At 41.3% G+C, this 13,758-nt stretch overlaps 1 protein-coding gene across 9 annotated transcripts in view; it reads left to right on the forward strand.

The window, feature by feature from the left end:
- Nucleotides 1-13,758, forward strand: part of ABHD6 (abhydrolase domain containing 6, acylglycerol lipase) — a 72,304-nt gene that overhangs the window by 51,916 nt on the left and 6,630 nt on the right. For all 9 annotated transcript variants that reach the window (XM_041762266.1, XM_041762269.1, XM_041762261.1 and 6 more), the window contains 3 exons: nt 6,971-7,127; nt 8,631-8,744; nt 10,151-10,283. In XM_041762266.1, coding sequence (XP_041618200.1) covers nt 6,971-7,127; nt 8,631-8,744; nt 10,151-10,283 — 404 coding nt within the window. The remainder of the gene's footprint in view (nt 1-6,970; nt 7,128-8,630; nt 8,745-10,150; nt 10,284-13,758) is intronic.

Here is a 13,758-nt window from a genome sequence, read left to right on the forward strand (position 1 = left end):
ATGCAGCTATAAATAAGAATACGGCCTCATCCACAACCTTGTACCATGCACAAAAATCAAATCTGGGTGGATTATTATCTAAATGAAACAATAACGCTTTTATAAGGAAACACAGAAAAACCTCACAACAGAGGTTATCCAAATGGCCAGTAAACATATGTAATGGGGCTCAACTTCATTGGCCATACAGGAAATTTAATAAAACCACAGTGAGAGACGCCCAGGTGGCTCAATGGTTGAGCATCTACCTTCAGCTCAGGCCATGATCCTGGAGTCCCAGGATTGAGTCCCACATTGGGCTCTTCACAGGGAACCTGCTTCTCCCTCTGCCTAAGTCTCTCCTCCTCTCTCTGTGATTCTCATGAATAAATAAATAAAAATCTTAAAAAAAAAAAAAAAAGACAAATCACAATGAGATGCCATTTCACACCCACCAGTATGGCTAAAGTGACACAGCCTAGTAATTCCAAGTCTGGGCAAGGATGTTGTATTCATTTCCTAGAGCTGCTGTGACAAACAACCACAATTTAGGTGACTTAAAACAACAGAAATTTATTCTCTCACGGTTCTGGAGAGTGGAAATACCAAATCAAGGTGTTGGCAACGTTAGTTACTTCTGGAGGCTCTGAGGGAGAATCTGTTCATTGCCTCTTCCCTAGTTTCCAGTGACTGTAAGCAATCCTGGGCATTCTTTGACTTATACACATGTCCTTCATGTACAGATGTGTCACTCTACTGTCTGTCTCTGTGTATCACATGGTGTTCTTCCTTCTGTGTGTTTCTGGGTCCAAATTCCCTCTTTTTATAAGGGCACTAGCCATATTGGGTCTGGGGCCAACCCTAGTCCAGTATGACCTCAACTCAACTTGATTATAACTAGGAAGATGCTGTTTCCAAATAAGGTCATATCCACAGGTTCCAGGTAGACATAAATTTGGGGGAAATAATATCCAACCCAGTATGAATGTGGAGCAACTAGAATCTGACATATTGTTGATGAAAGTATAAATTATTTCATCTGCTTTGGAAAACTTTTTGTCAATATGACCCCCTCATTTCACCCAACAAAAGTATCTATCTATCTATCCACACAAACGTATGTGTACTTTTATACTACACATGCATATATATATACATATACATATATATGTATATATGTACATATATGTGTGTATATGTGTGTATACATATATGTGTACACACACACACACATATCAAAAGACATATAAAAGAATGTTCCATAGCAGCTTCATTTATAATACCTCCAAACTGGAAACACCAGTGTCTATTAATACTATAATAGATAAATAAATAAAGGTATAATTGTGCCATTATTCACGTAGTATTCAATAGAAAGGAAAGAACTAGTGCTATATTCTATAACACAAACATTATATTGAGTGAAAGAAGTCAGAAACATAAAGCTGATAAAGTTCTGAAACAGTTGAACTGTCCTGGAGAGAAAGGGAGGCAGTGGTTACCTTTTGAGGGTAATTATGGGGAAAGACACAAGATAGGCATCTGGAATGCTGGTCGTATTCTAGATCCTAATCTGGGTGGCAGATACTGGGCTCATTCATTATGTGCCAGTTCACTAGGCCCTACATTTAAAATTTGCGCACTTTACTATATGATTTATACTTCAATTAAAAGTTTCTCTAGGGATGCTTGGGTGGTTCAGTGGTTGAGTGTCTGCTTTTGGAAAGTAACAGTGCAGGATGTAGAGAAATTGGACTTCTCATGTACTGCTAGTGGGAAGGTAAAATTATGCAGCCACTTTGGAAAGCAGTCTGGCAATTCCTCAAAAGGCTTCTTAAAAAAAAGCTACCATGTGATCCAGCAATTCCACTCCTGGTGAGCTTAGAACACGAAGAGAACTGAAAACATATGACCACAGAAAAAGTTGTATGTGAATATTCATAGTGGCATTATTCCTAATAGCTAAAAGGGAGAAACAGCCCAAATGTCCATGAACTGGTGACTGGATAAACAAATGTGTGTATCTGTTTGATGGAATATGATTTAGCCTTAAAAAGAAATGGAGTATCTAATACATCCTATAACATAGACGAACTTGAAAACATTATTCTGGGGATGCCTGGATGGCTCAGCGGCTAAGCATCTGCCTTTGGCCCAGGGCATGATCCTGGAGTCCCAGGATCAAATCCCACATCAGGCTCCCTGCATGGAGCCTGCTTCTCTCTCTGCCTATGTCTCTGCCTCTCTCTCTCTCTCTGTCTCTCATGAATAAATAAATAAAATCTTTAAAAAAAATTATGCTGAGCAAAATAAGCCAGACATCAAAAAACCACATACTGAATGACCCCATTTATATTAGATGTCCAGAATAAGCTGATCCGTAAAGTAAACACAAAGAGACATGAAGGAAACTAGACACATGAAGGACCTATAGGGAGAGGGCAATGGAGAGTGAGTGCTAACCAGTGTGGATTTTTTTTTTAATTGTGGTAAATTATATGTTATGTATAATTTACATATAATTTACCATTCTACTCCTTTTTTTTTTTTTTATGATAGTCACAGAGAGAGAGAGAGAGAGAGAGAGGCAGAGACATAGGCAGAGGGAGAAGCAGGCTCCATGCACCAGGAGCCCGATGTGGGATTCGATCCCGGGTCTCCAGGATCACGCCCTGGGCCAAAGGCAGGCGCCAAACCGCTGCGCCACCCAGGGATCCCCATTCTACTCCTTTTAAAGTGTACAGTTCAGTCTTGTTTCTTCTTGATGAAAGTGTTCCAGAAATAGATAGTGGTAATGGTTGCACTGCTTTGTGAATATACTTTAAAAAAAAAAAAAAAGGCTTCGGAACACCTGGGTGGCTCAGCAGTTGAGCATCTGCCTTCGGCTCAGTTCGTGATCCCAGAGTCCCGGGATTGAGTCCCACATTGGGCTTCCTGTGTGGAGCCTGCTTCTCCCTCTGCCTATGTCTCTGCTTCTCTGTGTCTCTCATGAATAAATAAATAAAATATTTTTTTAAAAGGTCCTCAATTGTACCCTTTAAAAGAGTGACTTTTAAGATATATCAATTATATCTCAATGAAAAGAGATCTATACTCCACATCCTAGTCATTAGGGAAATGCAAATCAGAATCACAGTGAAATGCTACACACCTATCAGAGCAGCTATTATTATATATATTTTTTTAGGGTGGCTATTTAAAAAAAACAAATGGAGAATAAGTGTTAGTGAGGCTATATAGGGAAACCCTTGTATATCACTCGTAGAAATGTGAAATAGTACAGCTGCTATGGACAAATTTAGTGGTTCCTCAAAAAAGTTACACATAGAATTACCTTATGATCCAGCAATTCTACTTCTGGGTATATACCCCAAAAACTTGAAAGCAAGGACTCAAACAGATATTTGTATACCGATGTTCATAGCAGCATTACTCAAAATAGCTAAAAAAATGAAACTGCCCAAAATTCATCAACAGATGAATGATAAACAAAATGTGGTACCTAGGGACACCTGGGTGGCTCAGCAATTGAGCATCTGCCTTCAGCTCAGATCGTGATCTCAGAGTCCCAGGATCAAGTCCCACATCGGGCTCCCTGCATGGAGTCTGCTTCTCTCTCTGCCTATGTCTCTGCCTCTCTTTCTGTGTCTTTCATAAATAAATAAATAAAATCTTTTTTAAAAAAGTGTGGTACCTATATACAATGGAATAGTATTCAGTTTTAAAAAAGGAATGAAATTCCAACACCTGCTAAAACATGGATGAACCTTGAAATCATCATGCGAAGTGAAATAAGCCAGACACAAAAGAACAGTGTTGTAGAGGAGCGTGCTTCTCCCTCTCCTGCTACCACTCCCTCTGCCCGTGCTGTCTCTCTCTTTCAAATAAATAAACATCTTTTTAATTCTTTATTTGAGAAAGAGAACATGAACAGGGGAAGAGGGGGAGAGGGAAAGGGAGAAGCAGACTTGCCACGGAGCAGGGAACCAGATGTGAGCCTCTATCCCAGGACCCTGAGATCATAACCTGAGCCAAAAGCAGAGATTTAACCAGCTGAGGTACCCAGGTGCCCCCCACCCAAAAAAAGAATTTCTATTTGGGATGATCAAAAAGTTTCCAAAATTGATATCGTGATGGCTAATGTACCACATTGTGAATGTACTTACTGTCACGGAGTTGTATGGTTAAAATGGTGAATCTTCTGTTATGTGTATTTTATCACAATTAAAAAATAAACGTTGAAGTACTTTTCTTCAGAGGTTCTTGTAATCTAGTAACGCTGAGACTTGTACGATGAAGGATCTGGATCTTGGAGGAATATATATATATGGACTATCAATCACTCAGCCATAAAAAAGAGCTTGTCATTTGTGACAACATGGATGTGCCTAGAGGATATTATGCTAAGTGACATATACATAAGTCAGACAGAGAAAGAGAAATACTGATGTGAGGAATCTAAAAAACAAGACAAATGAGCAAACAAAAAACAGAAACAGAATCATAAATGCAGTAAACAAACTGGTAGTTGCCAAAGGAGAAGAGGGTGGGGGTAGGAGCAAAATGAGTAGAAGGAATTAAGATGTACATCATTCCAGTTATAAAATAAATGAGTCACAGAGATCAAAAGTACAGCACAGGGAATATAGTCAAGAAGACTGTAGAAACAGTATGCTGTCACATGGGTGTTGTATGGTGACAGATGGCAACTACATTTATTGTGGTGAGCCCTGAGTAATGTATAGAATTGTCCAAGCACTATATTGTATACCTGAAACTAATAAAACATTGTATATCAATTATACTGAATTTTTAAGAAACATCATATAGTCAATAAATGAATGAATTTGGATATGAATGAATGAATGAACTCATGTTACAGTGCCATGATTTAGAATTTTGAAATATGCTTGCTTTGTCATAAGAGCTTTTAAGCTAGCCAATGTTATTTTTAATGTTTTGAATAGGCAATGCATTTCATTGAAAAAAGAAAGTGGCAAAAGTCTCTCTCCTACCACTGTTCCTTTCCACCTACTTCTCACTATAACCCCCGCCTCTGCTCTGGATACTCACTGTAATAGTACCTTGTATATGCTCTCCTGTGTTTTATATGCAGATGCAAGTAAATATGAATATATATCCTTATCTCTTCAATTTATTTACACTGAGGGTTAACACCGGTCCGTTTAGGCTATATGCTTTTTGCAAGACTTGGCTACCTCTCTGGTGCAAAGTATACCACAAAGTGAATCTCTGATTGAATTAATTATCTTTCATCTTGGAGAGATTCTTCATGCAGAGAGTTCAATTTGTTTGAAGGTAATTCCATGTTGAAGTCGAATTCAGGCCAAACCCCAACACTGCCAAGTCTTACGTAACCCAACAGAAGCTGAGCTTTCAACCAGCTGCCATATGTTGTGAGGAATAAAGCCAGAGAACTGATGCAGATAGTTCTTAAAAGTCAAGTTTTCGCGTGCCTGGATGGCTCAGTTGGTTAAGCATCTGCCTTTGGCTTGGGTCATGATCCCAGGGCCCTGGGATGACCCCCATGTCAGGCTCCCTGCTTAGCGGGGAGCCTGCTTCTCCCTCTCCCTCTACTCTTCCCCCCAGCTCCTGTTTTCTGTTGCGCTCTCTCTCTCTCTTTCTCTCTCTCAAATAAATAAAGTCTTCAAAAAAAGTCAAGTTCTCACTCAAAATCTCTAGGGGGAAGAAACCAGCATATATTAATATGTATCACATATACATATAATTAATATATTTTTAATACATTTATGTGTATATATGTTTGGGGAGGGGGGATGTGAGTTTATTGATCTTATCCACCAGAGTGGAAATAGTGTCTGTATTAAAACAAATGTTTGTTACTATGACTTCTGCATCACAGTTAAAATCTAATCCAGGGGATCCCTGGGTGGCGCAGGTTTAGCGCCTGCCTTTGGCCTAGGGCGCGATCCTGGAGACCCGGGATCGAATCCCACATCGGGCTCCCAGTGCATGGAGCCTGCTTCTCCCCCTGCCTGTGTCTCTGCTTCTCTTTCTTTGTCTCTCATGAATAAATAAATAAAATCTTTAAAAACAAAAATACTTCCCACTTGCTCAAATAGACTTACTTTTGTAACAAAATTGTGTTTTTTCACAGAGCTAAGAGTCCCCTGGACTAACCCAGTCAGAACAGCTGTCAGAGGGTTTAATCCTGAGATCGTAAGGAACCCAGGCACCCCTTGTAAGGACAGTCTTCTCTTGGCCTTTCTCCCCAACCAGAGATTTGTGGATGTGTGGAATGATACCACCATCAGCAATCATGGCCTTGATGAGAGAGGCTAGTTCTTCATCTCCACAAATAGCAAGTTGCTTTACCTTCAAGTCTTGGGGTGCCTCTCCTGCCCCTCAGAGTCCCTCTGCGGTGAGGTCCTTACTCCGGGTTAGCCGTACTGTCCCCCACGCTACGCGAATAGCACTCATGGCTATTCGTCCTAGATTTCAGGCGTCTGTGAATATGGCCCACCAGGAACTGCACGCCAGCTCTCTGCCAGGGGAAGCTGCCTTTGTCTTGGCCGTTCTGGAGTTCTTCCCAGCCTTACCACCAGCCACTTCGAATTCAGCTGTAGCTCAGGCAAGCAAGGCAGAGAAAGGCCATGGAGATAGCTCGGGCAATCCCACCACCTACTCCATCATACCACCATTCAAGCTGCTAAAAATATAGATCTATAGATGAACAAAAGGTTATTATGTGTCATGCTTCTTCAGAAAACACTCTTTTTCCTCCCCCTAGTTAAAAGTATTAGAAGAATACATACCAGGATATTTATTTAAGCTGCTTCCTGGAATGGTTCCACTCTGTGCTCCCTGAGGGTGAAGCTCTGTGGGAACCTGTGGGGAGGAGGAAGAGGGGAACTGAGGGAAGTAGGAGTGTGGAGAGGGTGCATGCCCCTCCCAAAGCCACTTCTCTGGAGCTTGCTAATTTTGTTTCGCCTCTGTTTTTCTTCCCCAGGTACTGGCGGAGAACATTGGGCATGCAGGTCCGCTACGCGTACCATGAAGACTATCAGTTCTGCTATTCTTTCCGGGGCAGGCCTGGGCCCAAACCATCCATCCTCATGCTCCATGGATTCTCTGCACACAAGGATATGTGGCTCAGCGTGGTCAAGGTGCAGTTCTAGGTGGTTCTCTCTCAGCAGGGTGTCACTCAGTAAAGAAAAGAGTGTCTACTTACATGTGATGTCATCAGCAATGATGGAGAGCCAAGGGAACCCAGAACTGTGGTTCAAATCATCTTAAAACTAATTCAGGGGGTACCTGCATGGCTCAGTTGGGTAAGCCTCTGACTTCAGGTCAGGTCATGATCCAGGGTCCTGGGATCCAGCCCCATGTTGGGCTCCCTGCTCAGTGGAGAGTCTGCTACTCCCTCTCCCTCTGCCCGTAGCTCCCCCTGCTTGTGTGCTCTCTCTCTCTCAAATAAATAAATTAAAATCTTAAAAAAAAAAAAAAAAACAAGAAAACCCCCAAAACTAATTCAGTATAGGGGTGCCTGGCTGGCTTAGTTGGTAGAGCATGCGACTCGAGATTTCATGGGTTGGGAGTTCAAGCCCCATGTCTTGGGAGGGAAGTTCCCCAAACTCCCACCTCAAGCAGAACCATACCTGAATGATTCCAAGTAGGATCTACAGCAGGGGGAAAGGCTCACACATCCTATAGTTCTCTTCTCATTTCCAAATTCTACTGGAAGGACAGTCATCCTTATGCCTTAACAAACCTCTTATTTCCTGACTCACCTCAGATGGTTTTGGTATAACTGGTAGTTGTGTATTGCTAACTGATATTTCTCAGCTTCTGGTAAAAAGTGGCATAAATATAAATGGAAGGTGTTTTAGGATAATAATCATTCCAGGAATTAGACCTCAATGCAAAAAAAAAAAAAGGTTGAAATCAGAAGCAGTGTGATCAGACATGTTTCTGTACTTTGCTCCTGTTGGCTCTGGAGCTGCCCAGAGTTCTGGGAGAACAGAGGCTTCTTTCCTAGTTCCAAGTCCATGACTGGAATAAGTGTGGAAGGGGTGAAAGGGAAGGAGTTAGTACCTATCAACTGGGATCAAGAAAGAGCGAGGGGCATCTGGGTGGCTCAATGAGTTAAGCATCTGCCTTTGGCTCAGGTCATGATCCCAGAGTCCTGGGATCATGTCCCGCATTGGGCTCCCTGCTTGGTGGAGAGCCTACTTCTTTTTGTCCCTCTCCCTCTGCTGCTCCCCCTGCTTGTTTGCTCTCTCGCTCTCCTGGTCAAATAAGTAAAAATCTTAAAAAAAAAAAAATAAAGCAAAATCATTTGAGAATACAGTTCTATTTAAAAAAAAAAAAGAGTGAGAGACTCAAGCAGGCTACCCCAACCTTTGTCCCCCACTTCCCCCCTATTCCAGAGCCTCCTGAGTTCCCTTCCATTTGAGTCTTGGTCTTTGAGGGCCTCTGCTCCTTATGAAACTACTGGCAGTGCTTACTCACATCAGATGTAACTAGGATAAGACACTGGGTAGCTTAGGCTCATACATCCTCAGGGATGGCTGTCTAGGTCACTTGTAAGTGGGGGCAACCTCCCTAGAAGAGTGAGCAGACATGTCCTGCACACCACATACTGACTCTCTGCACCTGTGTGTCCTTAGTTCCTTCCAAAGAACCTGCACTTGGTCTGTGTGGACATGCCAGGACATGAGGGGACCACCCGATCCTCCCTGGATGATCTGTCCATAGATGGGCAAGTAAAGAGAATACACCAGGTAAGAGGAGGCTCCACCCAAAATTCCTCATATTGGGCAGCCCCGGTGGCTCAGCGGTTTAGCGCCGCCTGGGCGTGATCCTGGAGACTCGGGATCGAGTCCCGCATCAGGCTCCCTGCGTGGTGCCTGCTTCTTCCTCTGCCTGTGTCTCTGCCTCTCTCTCTCTAGCTGTGTCTCTAGATGAATAAATAAATAAAATCTTTAAAAAAAATGCTCATATCTTACCCACTTCATATACCCAGGTCCGGAGAGCAGGTAAGAGAGTTCTATGCTGACTTGTAACCAGTCTCCAATGCATTCTGACTACAGATAGTTTTAAACAAAATGGCACCCTAATGGTATCATTAGTCAGCTGTGGAGGGCCAGGACCTATTGCAGACTGTTCTCCTTTAAGCCCATTTTAGTTATTTCTTAAGAAATATGATATGGACATTTTTAGCTCTTTAAAAAAGGATTTTAGAATTCTCAAGACCATTTCCCTGGAGTCTATCTTTTGCTTACTACCTACATGACATAATATAACGATAGCCCTTCTGCCTAGTTGTGGAGGATGGGGCGGGTGCTCTTTGCATTTTGTTCTGTTTTAGCATCTAGCTTCAGCCTCTCTCTGGCTGGGCTTTCAAAGTTATGGGACTCATGAGCCACTTCAGAATTTAGTAATCTGTAAGTTTCAAATTGACATTATGAATTTTCCCCAGATGAGGTTATTTATTTGATATCTGTGTCCAACCTAACCCCCTTTAAAGTGTGTATTCTGATGAGGTCAGGAACCTAGTCTTTTGGGGTCTGCTATATCCTTAAGAGCTGACTTTAGTTCCTTGTACATAATAGATATCCAATAAATGGGTTTTTTATGTGGGTGGATGGTTGGATGAATGGTTAGATTGTTGAATAGACAGATAGGTGGATCATTATATGAAATGGATGACGGGTGGATGAGTGGGAAGGGCTTTCAATGCAGGGCAAGAGTCAGCAAACCATGGTTGGCCTGCCACCTATTATTGTAAGCCAAGTTTACTTAGAATATAACCATGCTTATTCTTTGACATATTACCTCTGGCCACTTTGTGCTACAACAGCAGAGTTGAGTAGTTGCAAAAGAAAACATTTGACCCACAAAGCAAAAAATATTTTTCCCTTGGGACCTTTGTTAAAAAAGTTTGCTGGCTCATGAGTTGGGGAATCCTTGTCAGTTTTGTACTTATAAATTACCCTTCAGTCACCTGTGCCAGGTAAAGAGGATTAGATGCCACAGGGCTTGTCTAGGTAAGGATCTAGTAGATTGCAGGCCCTTGTTCATTACTTGTCACTTCTCCTTCTGGGAAGTACAGAGGTTTTCTGCTGTATAATCTGTAGTTACCGTCTACAGCTATATAACCAAAGCTCTTTCTCATTTTCCTCCCTAGTTTGTAGAATGCCTCAAGCTGAACAAAAAACCCTTCCATCTGATAGGCACCTCCATGGGTGGCCATGTGGCTGGGGTATATGCCGCTTACTACCCATCAGATGTCTGCAGCCTTTGTCTTGTGTGCCCTGCTGGTGAGTTATAAGGCAATAGCCCTGTGCATGACTTGAGCATGGCACAGTCTGAATCTCTAAAGAATAGTGTCTGCACTGACTGTCTTATAGAATCATTTTTCGATGTCTACTTGAGAGTTATGCGACGCTTAAGTGATAACTAACCAACAATAGCTGTATAACCATAATCATAACCATACTAACTTTTAAAATCTAGAGCCAGCCTTGTTCCACAAAGGATTCAAGGTAGTTAATTAAAATGTGTCTAGTACTTTGCAGCATATAAATACTTTTAAATATAATGATGATATTAACATCAACCCTTTTTTAAAGATTTTATTTGTTGGGCAGCCCGGTGGCTCAGTGGTTTAGCGCCACCTTCTGCCCAGGGTGTGATCCTGGAGTCCCGGGATCGAATCCCGCATCGGGCTCCCTGCATGGGGCCTGCTTCTCCCTCTGCCTGTGTCTCTTCCTCTCTCTCTCTGTGTCTCATGAATGAATAAATAAATAAAAATTAAAAAAAAAAAGATTTTATTTGTTTATTTGAGAGAGAAGGAGAGTGTGAGCAGGGGAAGGGGCCAAGGGAAAAAGACAAGTAAACTCTGCGCTTAGCACAGACCTTGATACGGAGCTTGATCCCATGACTCTGAGATCATGACCTGAGCTGAAACCAACAGTTGGATGCTCAACTGACTAAGCCACCCAGGTGCCCTTAACATCCACCATTTATTGAGCTTTTACAAGCTAAGGTCTTTATATGGATTTAGTTCTTGCCATATTCTTATAAGGTGAAAATGCTATTTTTTTTTAAATGCTATTTTTATGCCTCTCTCCTTTTTTGTGAAAACTCAGACACCTCGACACATGACAAGATCTTTTTTAAAAAAATCAAAAAACCCTAGTTTCTGTGTTTTTATGTATATACGTGTCAACTTGAACTGTAATAGGTCCCTAGAAATTACAATTTGAAGTTGGATTTTTTTTAAAGATTTTATTGGAAAAAAGATTATATTTTTTAAGATTTTTTTATTTATTCATGAGAGACAGAGAGAGGCAGAGACATAAGCAGAGGGAGAAGCAGGCTCCTTGAGGGGAGCCCGATGTGGGACTCAATCCCAGGTCTCCAGAACCATACCCTGAGCCAAAGGCCGATGCTCAACCACTGAGCCACCCAGGTGTCCCAGAAAAGAGTATATCTTTTTAAGTAATCTCTGTATCCAGTAGGGACTCAGACTTAAAACTCGAAGATCTAGAGTCTCATACTCCATCGACTGAGCCAGCCAGGTGCCCCTGAAGTTGGATTTTTAAAATTTATTTTTCCAAAAAAAAATTCATTTTTCTTAAATAAGTCTTCAAATTTGGATTTATTATGTGTTAGAGAGAAAATCTTAATTTTTTTTCCTTTTCCTTCTCCTGCTCCCTCTCTGATACTTTATTGGAATATGAATTACACATAGTACATCACCCAAATTGTAAGTGTATATCTCAATAACTTTTCACATGGGTAATTACTATCCAGGTCAAGATAGTATGCTCATTTTATAGGTGGGAACATTGAGGCACAAAGAAATTATGTTACTGCTAGAGCTGCAATAGGAACAAATCCTAGGCTGTCTGACTCCAAAACCCAAAGTGTGGCTTTTTTGGAAATCCTTTAATGTCTGCTACCTCTTTGATGTCACTCTTACTCACTACCTCCTTTATCTGCTGGAACTTGCCATGAGTCAAACCTTCTACTGAAACCTAACGAATCTGACCTTTAAAATCTTTGTCACCAAAATCATTTTCAGGTCTGTTGAGGACATTGAAATTGAAAGTAAACTCCCAAAGGGTTTTCTTTTCTCTTTTTCCCAAGTACCATGTCTGAAATCATTTGGCCTTGTAGTAATAAAGTTTGAGAATTGGATAAATAGCTCCTATTGGAAGTTTTTACATTTTTAATCACTTATGGAAGGCCAGATCTAACTGGCTTTTTTGAATGTGTATTCATTTACTCAGAGAAGAGTTTCATACCTAAGTTTCAATTGGAAATTTAAAATTAAGATATTTGGGTGCACCTGGATGGCTCAGTCAGTTAAGTGTCCGACTCTTGATTTCGGCTCAGGTCATGATTTCAGGGTCTTGAGATCTAGCCCTGCACCTGGCTCTGCACTGACTTATGGAGCCTGCTTAAGATTCTCTCTCTCTCCCCCTCTGCCCCTCCCCCCACTCATGCTCTTTATTAAGATTTTTGTGTGTAGAAATGAAATGATAAGCTTTTTTACTTTGAAATAATTTTAAGGGGTGCCTGGGTGGCTCAGTTGGTTGGGTGTCTGCCTTTGGCTCAGGTCGTGGTCCCCAGGATCCTAGGATTGAGCCCTGCTCAGCAGGGGGTCTGCTTCTCCCTCTCCCTCTGCCTGCCACTCCCCCTGTTTGTGTTTTCCCTCTCTCTTGTAAAATAAATATATAAAATCTTTTTTTAAAAAAGAATTTTAGGGAAAGATCTCTATGCTTTTGTTTTTGGAATACAGCAACAAAAATATTGTGAAAGAATAAACTGCTGGGCAAAGTTTGGTATCTATCTAACTAAATACTAAGTATTTTTATGTCCTCATCATTTTCCTTTTTCTTTTCTTCAGTGTTCTAAATAGAAAACTGGAAAAGAATAAAACTTTAAGTTAAAAGCAAAAAAATAAAATAAATAAAAAAAATAAAAAAAAATAAAAAATAAAAAAGAATTTTAAATTTACATAAATGTTTAAAAAATAGTAGAGTTCCCATATATCTTTCACCCAGCTTCCCCCATTGTTAACAGCTCGCCTTACCATGGTAAATTTGTCACAGCTTAGAAACCAACACTGGTGTGCTACTATTAACTGAACTTTATTGGATTCCATTAATTTTTCCACTCATGTCCTTTTTCTGCCCCAGGATCCAATCCAGGATAGCACATGACATTTAATCTAAGATTATTTTTAAAGTAGAAGGAAGGGTGCCTAGGTGGCTCTGATGGTTAAGCGTCTGCCATCAGCTCAGGTCATGATCCCGGGGTCCTGGGGTTGAGGCCCGCATCAGGCTTCTGCCCTGTGAAGAGTCTGCTCCTCTCTCTCCCTCTGCCTGCTGCTCCCCTCTGCTTGTGCTCTCTCTCGCTCTGTCAAATAAGTAAATAAAATCTTTTTAAAAATAAATAAAGTAAAAGAAAATAGATCTTGTAATCTGCCCCATGGCATCCCGAAAGCCTCACGATGCCCGTGCTAACTTTAAAGGAACTGCTGAGTATGGGAGATTTGCAAAGTGTGGATCTCGGCAGCACGGTATTGATGTCACCACCTTTCTTTGTGAAATATAGCTCCAGCAGCGAAGTTAAACACTTAGACCTTGGCTCTGCATCTGGAAGTGAGAACTAGTTTTGCCCTCCTGTGCACACATCAGCTCATGTGAATTCTCGTGTTTTGCTTCAGGGAGATAGGAAATGCTGGTCAGTCTCAGTGAGCACCTAATGCTGTCCTGGAGGAAG

Source organism: Vulpes lagopus, chromosome 7 (genome assembly GCF_018345385.1).
Source record: "Vulpes lagopus strain Blue_001 chromosome 7, ASM1834538v1, whole genome shotgun sequence".
NCBI lineage: Eukaryota > Metazoa > Chordata > Mammalia > Carnivora > Canidae > Vulpes > Vulpes lagopus.